The sequence below is a fragment of the Gambusia affinis genome, linkage group LG01, assembly GCF_019740435.1.
Source record: "Gambusia affinis linkage group LG01, SWU_Gaff_1.0, whole genome shotgun sequence".
Classification (NCBI taxonomy): domain Eukaryota; kingdom Metazoa; phylum Chordata; class Actinopteri; order Cyprinodontiformes; family Poeciliidae; genus Gambusia; species Gambusia affinis.
This window is the reverse complement of record NC_057868.1, coordinates 17,923,361-17,945,925: the sequence shown is the minus strand read 5'-3', so window position 1 is coordinate 17,945,925 and position 22,565 is coordinate 17,923,361. Positions and strand designations below refer to the sequence as shown.

The following is a 22,565-nucleotide window of genomic DNA, read 5'->3' as shown; positions in this document are numbered from 1 at the left end:
TGAAACAAATCTACGTTTTTTAACTCTTCTTTTAATGACAATTTGGAAAAGTAAAATCTGTAGATAAAATGCATTGAAGTTACTAATAAAATATTCAGCAATTCAAAAGTTGCATTTAAATGTTTTCTAAAATATAACTTTCACCAAATTCAATCAGAATTCATGTGATTACAACTGAGAATAACTTTGGGGCCTCATACAGGACAACCTTGGTAACTGCTTCATTTACTTATACCTTGGGCTGGCTCTGTTTCCTGTTTTATTCAACTACAAGAGCAGGACGTTCTTGACTTTCAGTTGCCACTTTATTTGTTTGTACATTAATCCCTGATCGCTAGCTATGAGAAAATGAAAAATAGTGTTAAGAAACAGGAACGTCTCCTCTGTGTCTATTTAGGCTTCAGGCACAAAGCAGAGCCAATTCTAAATCATGATGTACAGCTACGCCTCCTGCGGAGAGGCAGGGTGCAACGTTGACACATCACTTGAAGGCTGGTGGATACAAATGAGTCCCTGTGGATATATCAGTTTCTCAGTGATCTCAGAGGCTGTTGGCTCTGTTCTCGCTAAACAGGTCAGACTCCTGGTAGTCTGTCACTGCCTGGTGGATGGTGTTACTCATGGAAATATTTGAAGACTGCAACTGTTCACATGTAACTCTGGGAGAGAATGGTTATTGAAAAACTTACAGGGGCAGAATTATGTGTTTTCCTGGCACAAAGTGACATTTTGTAGCACAATCAAGTAATTGTGTTAACTTTAGATGTTAAACAAATATGACCGAAGAGAAATTTGACTTTGTAAATTAATGCCTTGAAATTGGGCCTCTGTCGCTTTAAAAACTCATGCTCTTTCTGACGCGCCACCTTCAATGCTCAGCACCTCTCCACCAAGGGGTTGGCTAATTGCTGCTGGCTAGTCTGAAGGAGCCGACTGGGGGACTGCTGGCTCTGTGAGACAGAAACTCAGAAGCTGGGAAACTGCAGCTCTGAGGGGAAGCAGCATCACGAAGGCGACGCAGGTCCAACCAGGCGCTTTGATCCGCTGAAGAGTTGCCATTTCCCAAATACATATGAAAGAATCAAACATAACATTATAACATGAAATAGAGCTTAAAATAGCTGATTTCACATAATACTGCTCCTTTAAGGTTCAACACAAAACAAAATGATTTACAAAAAACGAACAATTAGAAACAGCATTAGTTTGAGTTATACTTACCGTAAAACAATAATAATAATAAAAAGATGCCTGTTGGATAAAACAGCTTATTGTGCTGTGTATCAAACTATATAAGATCTACTAAACATACAGTTTGATACTCAACATCTAAGCTGTTTCCAAAGAAAGCTGCAGGAGCTCCACCTGGTCCCGAAGATTACAGCACAGAAAACCTTTGTGTAACCACAAAACTGTCCATATGAAGAGCTGAGACGTGCAAAATGTGACTTTTATTTCGGTTTATCAGTTGCTTACTACAAAGACAAAATATATGAAGTGGATATATTGTATAAGAGGAATATAATATTTCATATAATATAGTCAGCCTAAAACAGTCGTAAAAACACAGCAAGACAACAATACAGATAAAAGGTTTGCAATGAGTTTCTATTTTTTTCTTTTAACAAACATAAATTCTACAGCTGAAATTAAAGGCTTGGCTCAAACACAACTTGGAAAAATCTGAGTAATCTTTAAAATAGAAAAAAAAATGACAAAGGGAATTTTATATATTTGCTGGTTTTTACATTGTATTTACAGTTGAGATTAAACAAAATATGACCTGTTCCAATAACTTCATTAAAGTACAAGGTATTACTGTAACTAACTAACTAACTAACTAATATGGAACCAGCACCAGCAGTTAGCTACATATAGCACATACCCATACAGTGAGAAGGAACTAGTTTAACTGGCTGTTACTAGTTTACAATCTAATCTCATTGAGTGCAGCGAAACTCCAGAACAGGAACAAACTAACAGGGAAGGATTATCGATGAACACAAACGAGTTCTCAGTCTACCTCTCACTCTTCGCAGCCAGTATGATAAAGCAGAGAAAATGTTGTGACAAAATTCTCCACCGCTGCTGCAGATGAGGTCAAAACCAGAATAAATAATAAGGAATCTAATATTTCAGTAGCATATGTTTAGATATATCCCAGCATTTATTACAGTAAGCTTATGTAGTCGAGTAAATATCGCACAATAAGAATGTACTAATTTTAACAAAAGATAAATATGTTGTGGGGTAATAGATGTAACTTATGTAAATACACAATAAAATTAAAACAATGTATATACTGTTATTGTGTATTATGTGCTATATTATTATTTTCTACTTATGTCATTTTTATTATGTTTGTTTTACATTTTAATATTGCTAAAAAGTAAGACATTTAATAAGTAGGAGAGAGTCTAATGCGCCAGACTAAGACATTTTATTTTTTTAATCACCAGAATAAAGTTGTAATAACATGAAAATAAAGTCACAATGTTATGAGAGTAAAATCATTATGAGATAAAAGTTTAAAGAGTTATGATGCAGTCAGCTAGTCATGTGACCAGCTCAGCTAGTCCGGTGATAAAAGATGAAACATGTCCTTATTTCACAAGATGTGCAAACATTTCTCCTTTTAACTTCTTATTTTTGGTGTATAAGTTCTCAAAAAATGACTGCTTCATTCTTCAACTATCATGTCTTTATTCTGGTAATAATATGACATGTTGCTTTATGTTGACTTCAAAAACATCTTAGCCTGGCTCTAATACTTTATTGTAAATAAAGCTCTAATGTAAGGTATTAAACAAATAAGTCTTGCAACGTCTGGTATGATACATATAATACAAAAGTTTCAGTTTGTCTATAATTCTTCCCAGAAATGCTTTCAGCTTTACAACATTCACTTTCTGCATTATTATTAGTTTTCATGTTAAACTGAAGACAGGTTTTTGGGACCATCCATTTTGTCTTTGACCCAGAATTTTGTTTGATTTGAATTTTGACCCAGTTCAGGCTCACCCCTCCTGACCCGGCACCAGGTACTCTTCATTTTTCTGGAACTGGTCTTTAGTTCCCTCTTCATCGCCATCAGGCTCAGGTTTGGGCCCGTCATGGACTTCCGCCATGGTTTTGGCGTTCTCAGGGCTGGCATCGATGTCGTCGTAGTTTTCCTGTGAGTCTTCCACTTCGTAGGTCACACCGTCTGTTCAAAGACGAACAGCTAGCAGTCAGCCGGGTGAATTCAGCGTATTGAAATTATGGTTGACACTGGATGAAAACTTGCCATCGCTTGGCTTATCAGCCCCATCTTGCAGGTCTTGGTCTTGAGCGGCTCGGACCATGGAGCCCTGAGGTGTGAGAGGCTGAGCCTCGGTCATCTCATCCACGTCGTCGTAGTTGTAGGACCTGTTGCTCTCCACATCTCTCTCCCTCTCCACGTCTGAGTCGGATCTGAATCCTACGTTAAAAGCTCAGAACTCAGAGGAGGGAAGCAAAATGTCTGGCGATTGAAAATTAATGGCCGTTCATAAGCTATTTGTCTTTGTGTTAAAATTAAGAAAAATACATTAATTAAAATCTATTGAAATCAATGTTTAGTTGTACTTACGGCTACGATTAAAGCTTCCCATTTCATCTGATTTGTCGACGTCTTCGTACTCTCCACTATCCCAGTCCGCTTCCTCCATATCTGCTGCTTCAGAAACAGATTAGAAATTTACAGATGGATTTTAAAACACTCATTTTTGAAAGCATAAATGAAAACACCTGTCAGAAGACTCAAACGCCCAAATTTACACTTGAGCTCAAAACAATCACAGTTCAAAGACAAACAGCTAGCAGTCAGCAACAACCTGCTTTCACGAAGTTCCACCGTTGAAAAATGACTCTAAATGTGACCTTTGACTCTCCCCACCAAAGAAAAAAACAATGCAAAAAGAATGTTGGTAAAACTAAAAGACTTATTTGAACTTTCAAAGAAGGGCACAAACATTGTTTTTGAGGAACACAATTATTCTCATAATTACGACTTGTTCTTAGCATGACCCTGATACTGATTCACAGGAAAGCTAAATCATTTTCACTTCATCCAGTAAATATCTGATTTTGAAAACACAGACCATCTCAGCTGTTTTTGACCAGCCCAGAGTCGGTTGTTACTCACTTTTGAAGTGAATTATATATCCTTTTTGTATGTGCAATGTTAACTTTGCATTTACCTTTATAGAAGGAGAACTCATGAGAAGAAGATTCAGACAGACTCTTGTTTAATAAGCAGTTTTGGTTCTCATAGCCGATGGCTGTCTCTGTTTCTATCAATGCAGAGTTGGATTATGGTGAATCTGACCCACAGAACCATTTACTGAAGTTCTGCTGGTTTAACAGTGAGAACACTGCATTGTGCTTTCTTGGACATTACGCCAGGTCGGATTTCAGGAAGCATGAAGACAGACTGCCCTCTAGAGGAAACACACTGCAGCACACCTTTCATCTCCAATGGTTCAAACTGACTTGGCCTCAGACAGAGCAGCACAGTTGTTGTTTCAGTGGATAAAATCATCTAGTGAGCATTTAGTGGAAATAGTTTCAGAGTACTTACATGGCATCATGGATTTCCTGTTCCTCCTCTTAATGCGGTAGCGTACTAATATCACAATCAATGCAACCAGGATGAGAACAATTAGCAATCCAACAATAATGGGAACTGGATTTGTTGGTTCTACTGGGAGAGGATCTGGTGTTCGCTCCTGGTAACCTGAGATCAAGACAGGAATCAGAAGGAAGGCCATGAGCTGTTATTTCCTTTCTTCCATCTCTGCATCACAACTGAGAGAAAATGTGATTGTTGGAATGAAATGCTGCAGGTGACCAGTGAATGTTTGTCCTGTGCTGTAGTTACCTTCACAGAAAAAGGAAGTAGGAGTTTCACACTTCTCCTTTAAGACGCAGTAGCGCAGGTCTTTGTAGGAGCTGCTGCAGTCGAGACTTTGTTCCATTTTTAACTTGTAAAATATAAAACTTCAGTTTTATTTTTGCCATTATACTTTTAAACATGCAAATTTTCCCCAGTCTTACTAAGATTAACACTATGAAGTGAGCAAGACTCAAATGCCTGTCCAAATAGTTACAGGCTTGATGATTTACCTGCTTAATGGCTCTTTTACTTGGATCGAAATCTCTACAGTTTAATTTGTTGCACAACTTATTTGATAAACCTCGTGGAAAGTTGGATGGGCACACTTCCAAACGTTTTTCTGGAGTTTTCTGATATTTGATACTTAGCACACCACCACATGTTTCTGTTGTGTTAAACTCCACGTCACCTGCAACTCAAAAAGATATGAAGTCAAATAAAAATAAACTTGTTGGAAACGTAGACATGACAGAGAAAGCAGTCTTGAGTTCTGTCTAACAAAAAATTATAAAATTGTAAAATTTTACCAAAAAAAAAAAAAAAAAATATATATATATATATATATTTTATATGACATGCAGAATGTGGCAGAATAATCTGGTCTTTTCCACCAGATAATCTGAATTGAATGTGTTAGTACATAAATATCATAATGATAAATAAATAAATATTCCCTCAGATCTTGCTGCAGGTAATTTAAAATAGACTTTTCCAGTGGACTAAGAACACAAAACAAGTATTTCACATGTCATTTAGTATGGAAGTAAATTCTCAGACAAGAAAAGTAAATAAATAAATAAATAAGTAGGGTGGATGAACACTTACGGCTGCAGTAGATAGACACCGGCCCTTCGTTGCACTTCCCTTTGGTTCGTTGGCACTGACCAATGAGGTAATTGTGTTTATCGCAGTGGACAATGTAGGAATCCCTAAGGGTTGTACTTTGTTTTTTGCTCAGACTAGGAATGGCATTGCCTTTTCCCAGCTGTTGGCAAACCATGTGTGAATAATCCTCTTCCCAGTCACTGTTGCAGACCGTAACACCATCTATTGACAGCTCTCCAGTCTGTGAAAGTTTTATTTTTGGATTACCTGTAAGCAAAAGCAGAATAAGTCAAACAGATATTTGCACTGATTGAAGAGCAGACAGGAAAGCATCAACTGTGACAACTAAACACCCAGTTCAACAAGTTTAATAAGTAAAACTCATCCTTTGAAAAATACCCTTTGTAACAATTTAGGTTATCGTGGTCTGATTTTTAAAATTTGCTTTTATCAGAAATATTAAATGGTGAAAAACGAATAAAAGTAGAAGAAATCTGTAACTAAGCCATTAGTTTGTATTAGAAGCAGAGGAAGTGTTCCAATTGAAGTCTACACTAAACTGAAGGTGAACTGTAGCTTCAATGGTGATGTTAAAATTTGACTGCAGATGTTTCCTAAAAATAAAATGTAGTTGGTGAAAAACAAAAATGCCGTAGAAAGGATCTTCTGTTTCCATCATGGTTTATTTTCACAGCTACGTTTCTAACACTGTCAGTGAGGCTGTAATTATTAAAGAATAACCCGCCACACAGTAAATCTTACCTTTGCATTCAATGAAGAGTTTTGCTGTTTTATTCTGATCTTGTTGCTGTTTCTGGGTCTCACAATCCCAGATATTTTTAGAATTTTTGCATTTAAAAATCCCTTCATGCCAATTGTCAGCCTTGAGGTCTCCAGTTGAGTTTGTGTACGTTATGTACTTCCCACACTTCATAGCATCACACAGCTTTTGCCCCTCGGCTTCTGTCAAATCTTGACTGGAGACAAAATTTCTTTTGGGCTCTGATTCTTTGTTGGAGTAAACAACCAGGTCTCCTTTACAGACGTCCTCAGAGGACGACTGCGATGTGCCAAAGTCTTCCAGTGCCAAAGTCCTCCAGTCTAAGACAAACGACAGGAATCATATGAGAGCATGGCTAAAAAACTTTAAGCAGAAATATTTTGAAATATAAGAATCACACTAACTGGAGCAGTGGAGGCCTCCTGGGTCTGAAATCTGACTGTTGCTTTCAAAGGTGACAACTTTACATTTGGCTATTGTGTTTTGTGAACATTCCTGTACTTTGACGACATTACTCATTGTTGGTCTGGGCCCAAAGTAGGCCTTTGAGTCCAGACCGTCGCCGCATTTCAGCTCCATGCAGATGGTCTTTTGAGTTTCCTTGTTGTCTAGATCTGCTTTGCTCACTGGAAACCATTGGTCTTCATAAAACACCTCAACGTTTCCAGAACACTTGTGACGCTCGTTATCCTTATCATTAAATCTCGGCTTAACGCTGCCTGAAACAAAAATGGGCATTTTTGTCTCAATTTTACTGAAACAAAAAAAAAAACTTTTTTTGTGTATACATATGTACACCTTTTTTTAACAAAAAAACAAGCCAGTACCTTTACAAACAACATAGGCAGGATCCCTGGGTTCTGGACTCCTTGTGGATTCTGGATTCGTCTCCATTTTAACAATGCTGTACTGGCTCATATTGACGCTATTCTTCATTTTAAACAGACTTTTGAACTTAATTTCAAGTCTTGTATCAGGCCTTCTTGTGGGTCTTAGAATCTCAGTCCCACAGCCGAGTTCTTTACACAGCTCCTTGGACAGCGTATCTGACCAGTGCCTTCCACTTACATAACCGGTGTCGTCTCTTGTAGAAATCTTGACCGCTCCCCAGCACTCGTGCTGCAAGGTCACTGTAATTTTTCCTATTGCAGTGTGGAACACGAAGAATACAAGCTTAGGTTTTTTTCTAAAAGTTCCACCAATAAACAAATGCAGTATATACTAATATAGATCGCATTTGGACTGTGTTCATTACCTTCACATTCCACATGAGCAATAGTTGAACTATTTGAGTTAATTTGTTTTCTGTTGCAGTCGAAGATTGACTTCTGATCAGATGAGCAGCTAAACGACTCGTTCCACATGCGATTTCTGTCTTCAGAACCTCTCTGACTGAAGCTTGACGCGTTCCCACAGTGCATCTGCTGGCACACTTTGTTGGCTAACTCTTTATTCCATGTTTCGTTTGACCCCGAGAGCCAATAGAGTTCTTTGTTGTACTCGATCGTCACGTCGCCAGAACATGATTGGGGTCCATCCAGAAATAGCAACTTGTTTTCTGTGCAAAACAAAGACAGGAGCCGTGAAGGAGGTGCTGCAGTTTTTTTCAGATCAAACCTGGGAATTTTTCATTTTCCTCAAATGAAAACACCTTTCTTATCATGTCAATTAAATTATTTTTCTTAAAGGGGCATTATTATCTATTTTCAATAAAAATAAAAAATAAAAATTTATATATCAAATATAAAGAAATTTTACTTCCTGACTTAGCGCCTTGAAATTGGGCCTCTGTCTCTTTAAAATCTCCTGCTCTTTCTGAAACTCCGCCTACAGAAAGTCGTCATAACATGGCTCCTCTTTTTTTCCTTTAACAACGTTTCTACCAGAGTGACACTGAGCTCAGCGGACACAGTCCCACCAGGTGTTTGCTAATTGCTGATGGCTAGTCTGAAGGAGCGGAGTGGAGGAGCCGCAGGGGAGGGCTGCTCTGTGAGGCGTCTGAGCTGCATCTCAAAGGCAAAGCTAGATCCACCCAGACGTTTTGCACAGCTGGATGGTTGCCATGAGAGACTAACATGCATGAAAGAATCAAAGCAACACTCCATTTATGGTTTTGATGAGGAAATATCATAATGGCATGACAAGAAGCTCAATTTAATATAATACTGCTCCTTTAATTGCAATCCTAATATGTCATAAGGAAACACCCGTACATTATATCTAGATAAGAGTGCATTTAATGAAGGTGTAAAAAAGTTCAACTTTTGTCACACAAATATTCTAATAATAACAGTAATCAAAATCACTTAAACTAATACTTTGTTGTTGCACCTTTGGATTCAGTTTCACAGTTGAGTTTGTTTTAGAGGGAGCCTGTTAGCAACCTGTATGAAGATATTCCATCTACCCTGGATATGAGAGGGGAGGGGTGAGTATGAGAGTGATTGACAGCACTAAGACCCTCCTCTTGGTTTCTGGTGCAATTCTCTGATTAGTACTGGGAGAAGGCAGAGCATTATCTGTCTCCTATTATACTGTCATGACATACTGATCATTTTTACAATTATGTAAAAAACTTATTTTTGTAAAAGTTACATACTGACGTTTTAAAGAGATATTGGACTGTTTTCTCTGGTAAACTGGATGAATGAAGTACATAACTACATCTCCTTCATCAAATAATTGATGTTATTGTAAATGTAAAAAAATGATGAAGAATTAAAAATACCAGCGGTGATGCTAGAGTAGAATTTGAAATGGGCCCAGAAAGTTAAACTAAACTGGGGCTCAAATTGTTCCTTAGGTATTCTCACACACACATGCAGGGTTGTGTCTTTACCTTTCTGCAGGGTTTGTGTAGATATTTCACATTCTATTATCACATCCCAGATGTTTCTGGTAGTAAAGGTGTTAAAGTGTTAAAATAGCAAACGAAAAAGGGGCGGGAAAAAACTCACCATTGCAAATTAGTTGCACTGCTTTCTCATTCTCGTTCCCTTTTTTATTTTTGATTTCAGTGGCTTTGCAGTCAGTCATGGTTTTATCAGCCTCTGTACAGCTGAAGGTTACCTTATCACCAGTGCCCTGGCTGAATTCATCAGAATTCGATTTGTCTTCTCCTCCATCCCCACAGTCCAACAGCTTGCAGACGTGTTGTGTATAACTAGCACCCCAGCCACTGTTACTGACACTTTTCCACTGGCCTTCAACCTTAGCTTCCAGTCGACCAGCACACTTTCCAGGGCCGTCCTGCAGTCTGACTTCTAGACTAGCTGTGCCACGAGGAAAACAGAAGGTTAAAAGCACTGAAAACCATCTTTAGACAGCCAGAGACGTCACGGTGTCGCTTCAAAGCTTTCCGATCGGCAGTCCCACCTTGACAGGCGACATAGGGAACAGATGTGCACTGTTGTTGGCGATGTTCGGCTCTGCAGTACCACAGGGAGGACTCACCGCCTGTGCATTTCACATGGTTCATTATTCCATCCTTTATGTTTATGCTTTTCATTTCCTTTTTAATCACCTGAAAGAAATGTAATGGCAGCTCTCATGTGCTTTTAATAAACCGAAAAGACAAAGAGGTTGATTGTTTTAAAACACAAAAGAATAACATGTAATGAAGAGAATAATGTCTCAAAGAACATGTGGACTGCTAATGCTTAATTGAACAGAGATGGCTTAGCAAAGTCATATTCAATGACAATAAGACTTTCTAGGCTTTTTATTAACCCTTAGTAAATAAATACTTTAGCCTACTTATGTCATGTTACATTTTTTCTGTCAAAATTATTAATACCCTTCTCAATATTCAATGGTAGTTTTCATTGATATCCAGACAAATCATCTGGATTGCAAAGACAAATCTGCCAAATGTAGGAGAAATATAGGACCTGAAGTATTTGGAGGTCTGGATGTTGATCTCCGTCCTCAGATTCTCTATCAGATTAAAGTTTGGACTCTTCCTGAGTCACTCTAAAGCGTTAACATTGGTTTCAGTTGAAAGAAATGTGCTGAACACAACCTAATATCACGTTCAACCTTAATCTATCAGGGTTATGCATAAGTTTGGGCTTCACTATATCCATCCTAATGATGACAGAGACCAGCAAGTCAACCATGAAGACTCACCTTCCCACATCCCAGTTCTTCACAGACCATTTCATATTCTTTGTCAGTCCAGTCAGCGCCACAAACATGGTTTCTAACATCGTTCCTTTGTATTTTGACGTAACCATAACACTTGGTTTCTTCGCCACTGTTATCTGTCAGAACGACTTTCACCTGGTCTGTATTTAGAAAGAAAAAGAAATTAAAAAAGAAATAAGTGCAAAATGCAGCTCTTATAATTTATTATTTTCAACAAGTAAATAAATGAACAGGAAGGGAGTTGATCACAAAATCACGAATAAAACTATTTTGCTAAATATTGATTGGATCACCTGTGCAATTCACATGGTTGTCTGTGGCGTTCTGTTCATGGGCCTGAGAGGAACCGCAGTGCAGTTTTTTACACAAGTCAGGATTCGTTTTCTTGTTCTTATTGGGTTTCCACTTGTCATTCACCTCCTCTTCCAGCTGCCCAGAGCAAACGTTGGACTTCTTTCCTCTCAGCTGGAATCTTTTGTGGCCTGAAAACCAGTCAAAGGATTTACAGTCGCTTCCGTCTCACCACAAGTTGCACAGATGATGTCGGCGTCGCACAACATGTTACCTTTGCAACTGACCGCTGCAGGCAATTTGCATTTTGAGGACAGTGATTCCACACACTGCCACAGATGTTTCACATTCTGAATGCCTGCGCATTTTATCAGCGCCCCCTGCTGCGAACTCATGAATGTGTCAGTCCTCATCCACTGAGAGGTCACCTTTTTTCCGGCCCCCTTACAGCGAGGAATGCTGTTACACAAAAGCGTGGCATCATCGTCTTCTGCATTCAGGAAAATAGTTATAGAAAGATGGATTAAAAGTTCAAACGTAATTCATTTCTGAATGATCATGAAGCATTATTTAAAATCTAGGGTGCTACTGAAATAATCTTCTGCTAACAAATGTTTTGTTTGCAGAAGAAGAGTGCAAACAATAAATATTAAAAACACAAAATCCCTGAGGCGCTTCGTCATATCCGTCAAAAGTTCTACTGCAAAAATGTTGCAAGAAAATGTTAGGTGGTTAAACTGAACTATTCTCCAAATGTGAAAATTATTAAGATGTGTTTGAAATCACAATGTTGCCTTTGATATAAGTAATTTAAAAAAATTACATACTGAAGTAATTTCACTAGAACTTTTTGTGATGTTACTTGTTGCTTCTGATCAAAGAAACATTTATACCTGTAAACATAAAAATGTGTATTTTGTTTTGGGCACTATTGGGGCTTGATTTGTTCTGTTTTGAACCTTCGTCTGTCATTTCATGCCCAATTCTCCTGAATAGTGAGTCACTTAGTTTAACAACTATTTGCTCAGAGTATGACTTATATGGCTTCAATAAATAATATCTAAAAAAAAAAATAGCCCATCCAGAATTATCAAAAGTGATGTTGGCAAAAAAAAAAAAAAAAAAAAAAGCACTTTTGGCAAAAAAAAAAGAAATTACTTATGCTATTATTTTAGAAAGGTGACAATATGTCAGATCTTATGTGAGTCATTCAATAATGTGAATCGCAATAAAAATCAATGAGAATACAATATGACATTAACTTTCTCCACAGCCTAACCGACCCGGACCCTCCCAGCCGGAACTGTTAGATTCATGTTTTACTGTGAGGATCTGTGAGGTGAGGCTCTTACCAAACCCATCACTGCAGATGTAACCAGTTAGATTCTCGTCAGCTGACTGGATCCTGTACTTGACCGCTCCTTCACACTGATGTTGTTCCAGTTCGAAGCTGATTTCATCTAAAAAAAAAAAGAAAAAGGTTAATTGGACTTCCTTTGGTTATGTTGTTCATGAATACGTGTAATGTGAATGATCAAAGACTTACATGAACATGTGATTCTTTTCACCGTGGGCTTTCTGTAAAAGCTGACCTTTGGACCAGGCCAACCGTCACAGTCCCACAGACTTTTTTCGTCCCCTTTGCATTCCAGTTCATTCAGCCAGACTGTACTGCCGAAGGGCCTGTACACGTTGGACTTTCTCACTGGCCGTCCACAGTGAGTGGTTCTGCACACCACTTCGTCAGTTTTGTTGTTCCAATTTTTATCTCCAACATAGCCCATTTCGTTCGCATAATAAGCCTCCACATGTCCTTCACAGGGGTTAGCGTTGTTTTCGTTCCGTAGGATGATCTTCCCTTGTTCTGCGTCTGGTTTAAGAATGAGAGAGGTTTATGAAGCAGAAAAGCATGTTTTTTTTTTTTTCTGAAAGGCAGCATCACACATCAGCCTCCTGTTCAAAGCCAATCTTTCTCTTTTGCACCAGTCAGAAGTTTTCATCCATCTGCAAGTCAAGTCAGAATAGCAGGCATGTTTAAGCACAGCCAGAGGTTTTCCTGACAGGGTTCTCATGTTCTCCTCATGCATGTGAGAGTTCTGTCTGGGCTGCTGGTTGCAAACCTTCAGTCAAAGATTAATTAGCAAATCATCTAAATATTTAGTTTGCAAGCTAAATATTTAGCTTCAGGCTAAATTTTTAATTTGGAGCTAAATATTAAGTTAATATACAAATTATTGGAAGTGGACTGCCAAAATAAAAGCTGTTTTTTGGTGAGACTGAATCGCTTCGCGTCACGTCTTTATCGTCACTTCTTTTCCTCTCGACTTGAATAACATTTCATTTTAAAACAAAAAACGTTTCACTGGCAATACAGACATTTAGCAGCAGGTAGACATGATGCTGAAGTGACTCAGCCTCAGCACTGCAGCAGGAGAAGTTCCCGACGTCCAACTTTTATTTTGATAGTTCACTTCTGCTTACTGGCAAGTGAATTGACTAATTGGCTAAATGGTTATTTGAACAGTCAGAAGAAAAAAAAATAACATTTATTTGGACTCCTGAACAGAAGTTAGACTTATTTTTAGTTTTCCTGGTTATTCTGAGTTTCGGATGCAAAAGAATAATTATTATAAAAGAGGTTCGTTTATATTAACTTCTGGATAAATTGTTGCCACTTCTTTCTTCTTCTTCCAGTTTCTTTTTAAAGTCTGTTTGTCTGTCAACACAACAGTTTGACCTCAGTCACATGAAATAAGTCAAGATTTTGCTGTAATTGTTCTTCTCTTTTTTTCCCCTCTTATTTAGGTTGTTTTCCAATCTCAATACTTAGATTGGAATAAAAAAAAATGTTACTCATTAATATTCAGTTTAAAGCTAACTAAATATTTAGTTTTATCTTACTAAGTATGTAGTTTGAAGTTAAATATTTAGCTTGCTAACTAAATATTTAGTCTCAAGGTAATAATTTATCTGTCTAACAAAATATTTTGTTTGAAGCAAAAAATTTATTTGAATATTGATTCTTATTCATAAAGAAGGTGGATACATGGATACATGGATGGATGGATTAGGAAAGAGTGGAAAAATCTATACATGAAACCCATTTATTATAAATATCTGAGAATTCAAATCTTTTTTTGTTTCATTTGCGTGTTGTTTTTTTAAACTGGCTCCATAAAAAATTCCACACCTCAAAAAGCCATCCTGACACAAATTTCATACAATAATTAATTTGTGTGTTCACCGAAACTTTAGAGCTAGGCTGATTTGTGACATGCACAGAAAATAAGAAAATAATGAAATAAACAAATAAGTTAATAAAACTCAGCTATTATGCTGGCAAGCTTTAGATTTCATTACTAGACATTTTATTGTTTATTTTAAATTAAATTATTTGCCATAAATAATAGCATTTTGAAGCAATAAACTCTCACTTTCAAAGTATAACATGTCAAATGTTTACATACTTTCATCATGGGAAATAAGTTTGATCGGTTTGTCCTTAATGTGAAGCTTTGTAATTTTTTATTTTTTGTGTGTGAAATTATTATACAAGAAACTGTAATAAAGAAAAACTCTGTATATAAGTTTGAATTTATTTTGCACTATCTGTAATATGCACAGTCAAAATTTTTACATGCATGCTTCAAGATGTATATAGAGCTCAGATAAGAATTTTATAAGTTTATAATTTGAATTTTATAAGATAAGAAAGTAGTTAAACATGAAAGTGGGTAATGAGGGAGGAGCAGACATGCGGCAAAAGTCATCAGGCCGGGAATCACACCGCCGACGGCCGCGTCGAGGACTCAGGCCTCTTTATGTGAGTTGTGCGTAACCACAGCAACCCGATAACACTTCTTCTTTTTGTGGTCAATAATATTTTTCTTATAAAATTCTGACTGAATATTTGAGCTTCTTTACAGAAGAGCTAAATTCAAACCAAATATTGATATTTGATGTATGCATATATATATATGAATACTGACAGGTTCAAATGCATCAATAAATGCCCCCATTTTAACGATGGGGCCCATCGGGAGGAATCAGACATTCACACCGATGTTTAGAGTGAATCTAAACTTCTGCCTGTGAATGAACATGTTTTAATATCAACTGAAATAATTTTTAAAAATAAAACATAAACCTCAAATATGTAACATTTAGCTCACAATGTTAAAAACTACTAAATAAAGAATTACACATCTGTATAAGTTTCTGTTCAAACAGAGAAAAATATTTGTTGCTTAAAACTGCCATATTATTAAGTAATAATAATATTGTATATTATGACTTTTAAAAAAATATTTTTTAAAAATTTAGTTTTATAAAATCAAAATTTAAAAATTTAACAACAAATAATGTTTCATGTAAAGTCTAAACTTTAGAACTTTTATTGTTAATTGTAGAATGATCAAACAAAATCTGTGGATGTTTAATAATGTGGTTAAAACATTTATATTTAATAAAAGCCAAGCTGTTTTCCAGCCACTTTGCAAGATGAAATAAATTTTTGTGTTAAACACATCTTAAGGTAAAACGATCATAAACCACCCTTCTGTTTTACGTGACATATATATGTTTGGCGAATTCCAATTTTAGAAGTTTTTCTCTGTCTAAAATGACTCTTACAGTGAATAATTCTGCTGGTAAATAAGATAAACAACCTTCACTTGTCTTATTTTATCATTACTCTGCAAAAACACAAAATCTCACACAGTATTTTTGGTCTAGTTTCCAGTGCAAATATCTTAATACACTTGAAATAAGACAAAACCCATTAAAAAAAACTTAAATTATTCCTTAAAATTGATTAAAATGTATCAGCCCCACTGGCAGATTATTTGACTGATAACAAGACATTTTTACAATGTTAGACATGAAATAAACCAACAAATGAACTAGTACTTTTTTGTAAATATTAAGGAAATATTGACTTAAAGCAGCCAATCCAGCATCTTGGTGGAAAGTTTCTTGTAAGCCAGTTTTGTCTTAATTCAAGTGTCCCATGACATCTGCCCTAGAAACCAGACCAGAAATACTTTAGGAGATTTTGCAGTGTAATGTGAAAATAAATATTCTCTTCCTTTTCAGGAATTCAGGATCAAGTGTAACGTCTGCCACAAATGAAAAGTAAAGATAAAATCGTAACTCGCCTGCTGAGCTCACCGGCCCGAAGTGAGCGAAGGTGTGGAGGAGCAGAAGGAGGAACCACATCGTCGCCACGGCGCAAAGCGACTGAGGTCTGATGAAGATCTGCTCTACTTTATATTGACAAGGAAACGCCCGCCAACATGCTGTGAGCAGCAGACCGCCCTGCTTTTACCGTACAAACTATTTTAGTTGTTCTTTTTTTTTTTTTTTTTTTTCCACAAAAACGTGCAGACAAATTTAACATAACTCAAATGTCATAGAATGTCATATAATGTATACAAACTCTAAATGTCAGTCATGACTTCATTTATAACGGTGAGGATAAATGACTGGAGATGTGAGAATGTGAAAAATCCAGGCCTCCTAAAACTTCTGAAGGTTTATCAGAGTCAGGTTATAAATTTAACACGTAGACACGTAGAATTTATTAACATTTATGAAAATAATACAGACATCACATTGATTGAAAGATACAGAGCTCTAATTTATTACTAACTACTTTTCTTATTGTTGCTTTTGTTCTGCAGCTAATTTGCTATTTGTGAAAGACTGAATCATATAGAGTTATTTTATTATTATTCACTAATTCATGGTTTATACTCAAATTATGGATTACTGGTAATTCTGTTATAAAACAAAAGCCGTTTTCATCTTGTATTCAAAAGAAGAGTGAATAGATTTTAAAAACACTTTTATTTTTGTCTAAACAAACATCGTGTGATTAAATTAAGATGTTGACAGATATGATATGAAAGAGAAGCTAATTATGAACTTATGAACGATAAAATAAAAATCATTTTTTGTTGGGTGTCTGGCTAAACAACATGTAAGCACTAAACCTAAAAACTGACATAATATTAAAGTTGAGATTATTTAATAATTCTTATTTGTTTCACCACAATCAAAATGCAACATAATACACATGTAAAAAAAACTTCATTTAACCTGACAAATTAAGATGTATGAAAAAAATGAATAAGGAATAATCAAAATGAAAATATCGAAAATAAATGTAGGAATATTTTATAATTTTTAAATGTCTAAAAAATTATATTTTCTACAAAAGAGGATTAGGGCCACCGAAAAAAATAAAAATAAAAAAAATTCTGACTTTGAAGTCAAAATTCTTTCTTTTTTTTTTTTTTGGGTGGCCCTAATCCTCTTCCGTAATTTTCTAACATCCATTATATGTTATAAAAAAAATAAAATTTTTGCTGTGACACCAGTTCATTTTGATCTGTGTCTCATTCTTGTTTTTCAATATATTAATTTTAATGTAAACTTCCTCATTTGTCTGCTTCTGTTTTTGTTGTTTGTTAGATTATTTTATTTTTATTGATTTTCCTCTTTCTGTTATCGGGTTAATTATTTTGTACATCAATATCCTTACTTGATTTTTGTCAGTTTGTAATGTTTATTGTATACACACTACTTGGTGAATAAAACAATATTGAAAAAAAAACAACTAATATTATTAATTGATTAATCCACCAACTTTATATTTTATGGTGATTGTACTGAAAATAAATTAGTTTTTTTGTTTTTTTTTTAATTAAACATTTTCTTTGCTAATAAAATAATGACAACAATAATTATTATTAGATCACATCGTCTGTCGGTTTTGTATTTATTTCATCGTTTTCTGTGACTTTCCTGACACCAGACAGGCGTCCGTTTTAAAGCCTGAAGACGTTTCAGTGGAAATGAAGCCGTGAAGGGAGTTAAATGTCACATTACATCAGAGAAATGTCAACCTATTAATATTCTTACAGAGGAAATAATATTTGTGAGGGGTTAAAAAATGATCAGCATCCTGCTTCATGTTATTAGAAGACATCAGGAGATGAGAGAGAGAGGAAAAAGAAAGAAGATGTAATAAAGATTTTAAAGTGTGTGACTTAGTGAAGATAGAGAAGTTCATGTCAGATCAGGAGGAAGTCGAGCGCGAATCCGAAATCCATTTTGTTTGCTTTCTGTGTATTTACTGCATTTACGCAAGACGATGGAAAACTGATTTCATCTTGGAGTTCTGCAGCATTAAGGTTGAAGAAGGTTGATCAATTCTTATCATGATCAAAATAATCAAAGGTCGTAACATTATTCTTACACAGATACAGAAACTTTCCATTTAGAGTTGAAGTTAGGAAACTTCAAGTGAAAGAAAAACCCTTCAGTGATAAAAACCCCAACAGTTCAGGTCCTAAATATACCAACCAAATATTATGGATTCTTGACATCACAGCCACACATTTCCATGCATTCTGCTTGTTTTCTAAGTGATCAACAAAAACAAAGCAGCCCATAAATGTCAAAGTCAATAGAAAAGCATGCCTGGCTCTCAACACATTTTATATATGAAGTCTGATAATCTGTTGTTTTAGCAACAAGACAGTTCAAAGTGCTTCACACCACAAAATATCCTACAGTCAACAATTAGGAAACTAGTATAAACAAAATACCATCAAGCAAACATACATCACATATACTGACCAATGTTAAAGTTATTATAACTCCATAAACAGCCTTGATTTAAGGTTCTCAGTGTTTCAGCTGTTTTGCAGTTTTCTGGAAGTTTGTTTCAGATTAGAGGATCATAAAAACTGAATGCTGCTTCTCCATGTTTGGTTCTGGTTCTTCTAGGCCAGAACCAGAACCTGAATGTTCTGGAAGGTTGATACAACAGCAGCAGATCTTTGACCATTCTTTGGTTTATCTGGACACATAAAGAGCTTGTCAGATGAAAAGTACCTCTAACATGTTAAAACTGTTGTCTTAATGTTCACGTTGGTTCATGAAAACTTTTAGGTATGAAACCTTTTTCATATTTGACCTCTAAGGACGTAAACTCAGAAAAGAATGTTAAGTGTTTCTGATCAGTGGAGATTCCAAAATGCTGCATTGTAATATTCAACAAGATAAATATATTGAAAATAAAATAAACATTTTAAAAATTACATTTTAAAAAAATCTCTCTCAAGAGACGCAGACTTTTACTCTATTGACAAACTTCAAACATTTTCCGTTTTGCTTTGTACATTGCAGACTGTAACCTACCACATTGTTCAGCTTAAATAATCAACAACTTCCATGATAGTACAATAATAATATAATATAAATGTAAAAGAAGAAGAAATGAGGTTGAAGTTATTTTAACGTGGCAGTGAGCTGTCGTTAGCTCGTTTCAGACACAATGTAAAGATGTAAAGGTTTTGTAAGACACTGACTGCAAAATGCTGCTGAACAGAACCTCTTTTCATAAAACCTGAAACAGAAAGTGAATATGGAATATAACAGCATCAATGTTTTCTCAGCATGGAATGATTTTGAGTTGATAAAGTTGCGGTGGATTCTGATCGAAAATTTCAAATACCAACTTCATAAATACTGTTAAGAAATATTAAATACATGCAGAGTGGATTTCTAGAGTATCATATTTAACCCAGTTTAGATCAACTCCAATCTGACATAGTAATTTGTATTCAAAGTTGGATTTATTTGATTTGTTTGTGTTCCTCTGAACTCTGGGGTTTTGAATAAGACTTTACACTCAAACACAGATTAATTACTTCAACAAAGTCAAGAAATTGTGAAAAAGAGAAAATGTGAATTTAACCATTAAACTCTTCATAATTCATTCAATTCATTGTTGCAAAACAGAAGCACTGTGAGATATCATTTAAAGTATAAATTATGGTCTCAGATTTAGCTTCTTACTCGTATATTCAAGAAAGAAAAAAATACTAAATTTGCATTCCTTTTATTTCTAAATGTATACAAATGGGATTTTTCTTTAAATCAGATTCATTTTTACTGCATTTCCCCCTTTTGTTGTTTTTTTATTTCCACATCTTTGATGTTTAATGTAATTTTGTATCTTTTGCAGTATATCTTTAAAGAAAACTCTAAGCACAGTAATATTTTTGATATTTTTCTCAATTCAAATTTCAAATTCATGCTATACGTTGCAGAATAACAAACTATTTATTAAAATTTTAACACACAAATTTTTCATATTATTTCCTTTCTAGCATTTTTGATTTTTTAATGCAAACAGATACACTATTATTATTATTATTATTATTATTATTATTATTATTATTATTATTATTATTATTATTATTATTATTATTATTATTATTATTATCATTATTGTTGTTGTTAAACTGTAAATGAAGAATAAATTCAAAGTCTGATCTGACTCCCTAAACATGTAGAGAAATAGTTTTCTGTTGCAGCATGAAACATCATATATTCTTGATTGACGCGATAAAAAGTTCAAATATGTGAACGTATGGCCATGTTGTACAAATTATGATATATATGCGAGTCAAAAATCCCCCCTGCCTCCCTCCACCACACATTTAAAAAAAATCGTGTTATTTTGGCAGTGGGTGTGAAACGTCTTAACTCTCTATCACTGAATATTACAGCCGAACTTTCTGGGTGTCTGATCCTCTCAGAGTCGACTTGACCACATGTTTTCCATTTATCGGCGCGGCGATCAGAGCGGATGCATAACCACCAGTGTGTGACGGGGAGCTAGTTTAGCAGAAACCAAGCCACAAACCAGATCTTCTATCTCGGCAGGAAACGCAGATCTTACCCTCTCTTCTTCCTCACATGCATTCTCAGGAAACACGAGCGCTTATTAAAACGAAGTGTCACACAGATACTTATGAGGCTTTTATGTATTTACCTTCGTGTTCATTTCCATCCTTTTTGAAAAACATTTGACTTAAAACTGCGTAAAAGGGCATTCCGAACTGAACAGCGTGACATTTGCATCGTTGCAGGAAAATTCGTCTCTGTAGAAATATGACCTACAAAACAAAGAAAAACAAATCTGAGTGTTTTATTTACGCCCTAGAATAAAACAAGCTGATAGTGAAATGCAGCTTCGCTTTTAACCTGATCTAGCAAAGACATGAGGGAACAGGTACAGGTAGTCTGTAAAAATGAACGTGCAAAAATAAAGGGAGAACAAATTCATATAAAGATTTCAGTGAGACTATTTATTAAATAGACATAATATCCCGTATAAGACAGAACTGCTCTATGAATTTGGAGACTTATAACCCATCTGACTTCAAAAAAAAAAATTGCAAAGATTTTTTTTCATCAAAAGTTCTGAAAGTCTCATAAAGGAAAATATAGTGAGAATGATGGATAAAATTTTACAGGAGAGATATTTCTGCTCCACTTTTAGCAAAATAGTAGAAAAAAAATTACGTTTGTTTTGTCTAGAGGTGTAAGAAGTCAAGTTTTTATAGCTGCTCAGATTTGACTAAAATTAAACCTTTTAAAAAGAAAGTAAATTTTATTTTATAAAAAGCCCCTTTTACAGGTCAGACACCACAAAACAAGACAGAAAAATGCAGAAATAAAACAGCCTGTATGTGACATAAAACTAAATAAAAGTCATTCTGAACAAATGTGTCTTCAGATGCTAGAAACACAATATTGGATGCTGGACACATTATGCAAAACTAAATATCTAATCCTTGAACACAAAACAAACAACGGCATCATTAATTTAATTGTCTTTTTTTTTTTTTTTTTTTTTTTGCTCACAAGCATAAAGAATCTCAATCAAATTTATTATATTTATATTTATTTTTTGAAATCCTGCTTCATGTTAAAAACATTTTAGACAAAAATTAGGTGCATTCCTACCTGTTTACACAACCATGAGAAACATTGTGAGGTCATCCGATTAACCAAAGAACTTCTGACAGAACTTCTTTATCATTTTAAATGCTGGGTTTGGTGCCACAGTGATACTGTAAAAAAAAACATGTGACACCATAACTAAAAATAAATTCTACTTTTTTGTGATCTTCTAAAAGTTACTGATTCATTTAAAACAATGTTATTTAATGTAGGTTTTATGTTAAAGGATCTGAGTTTTATTTTGTAGTTTTTGGACATTTGTCGGTGCCATTTTTAATTAATAGGAAAAGCAAATAACATGTCAATAATTCATTTGCATAATGCTAGATTTTTCTAGTCTTTTAAAACTGCATTTATAAACATTTCTTTTTAGGTGTTGTGGTGGTGTATGAACCATATTAGGTATATTAGATATGATAATTTTATTTATGTAGCACATTTTCAGCAACATTGGCAGTTCAAAGTGTGTAGTAGATTCCTAAAGCAGTGAGCTTTAAATTTTACTGTGCTGGATCTGTTTGGTTCTCTGACTTATTTTTAAAAAATTTCCATGAAAATTATTATCCATTTATTATGATTACATATTTCTGTCTTTTTTCCTTTCAGTTAGGACATTTTTTCTTTTTCATTAATTTTTATTCAGTTTTAATGAGAATTCTTTTCTTCCTGTTTCCATAAAAATTCTCAGATTTGCGCATTAATTTCTACTTTAAATAAATAATTAGTGCTGGATATGTTCCCTCCAGCTACGATCTTGATTGAGTCAAAGTGTGTTACCCAAGT

General features: G+C 35.1%; 1 protein-coding gene across 2 annotated transcripts; it reads right to left on the bottom strand.

Annotated features, from left to right (window-relative positions):
* Positions 1-1,443: 1,443 nt before the first annotated feature.
* On the bottom strand, positions 1,444-16,181 carry LOC122833603 (scavenger receptor cysteine-rich type 1 protein M130). Of its 2 annotated transcripts, none has more exons than XM_044121322.1 (19): positions 16,115-16,181; positions 12,505-12,828; positions 12,311-12,418; positions 11,233-11,448; positions 10,961-11,149; positions 10,650-10,807; positions 9,897-10,044; positions 9,479-9,793; positions 7,777-8,079; positions 7,349-7,663; positions 6,926-7,240; positions 6,503-6,841; positions 5,741-6,007; positions 5,146-5,324; positions 4,901-5,003; positions 4,601-4,756; positions 3,611-3,697; positions 3,287-3,460; positions 1,444-3,205 (listed from the first exon to the last, which is right to left on the bottom strand). In XM_044121322.1, exons 1-19 carry the CDS (start codon positions 16,173-16,175, stop codon positions 3,018-3,020), a joined length of 3,945 nt encoding a protein of 1,314 aa, XP_043977257.1. In that variant the 5' UTR covers positions 16,176-16,181; the 3' UTR covers positions 1,444-3,017. The 2 variants fall into 2 exon arrangements, with proteins under 2 accessions (XP_043977257.1, XP_043977265.1); XM_044121330.1 differs by having other exon boundaries at positions 3,611-3,694.
* Between the last annotated feature and the right edge of the window lie 6,384 nt (positions 16,182-22,565).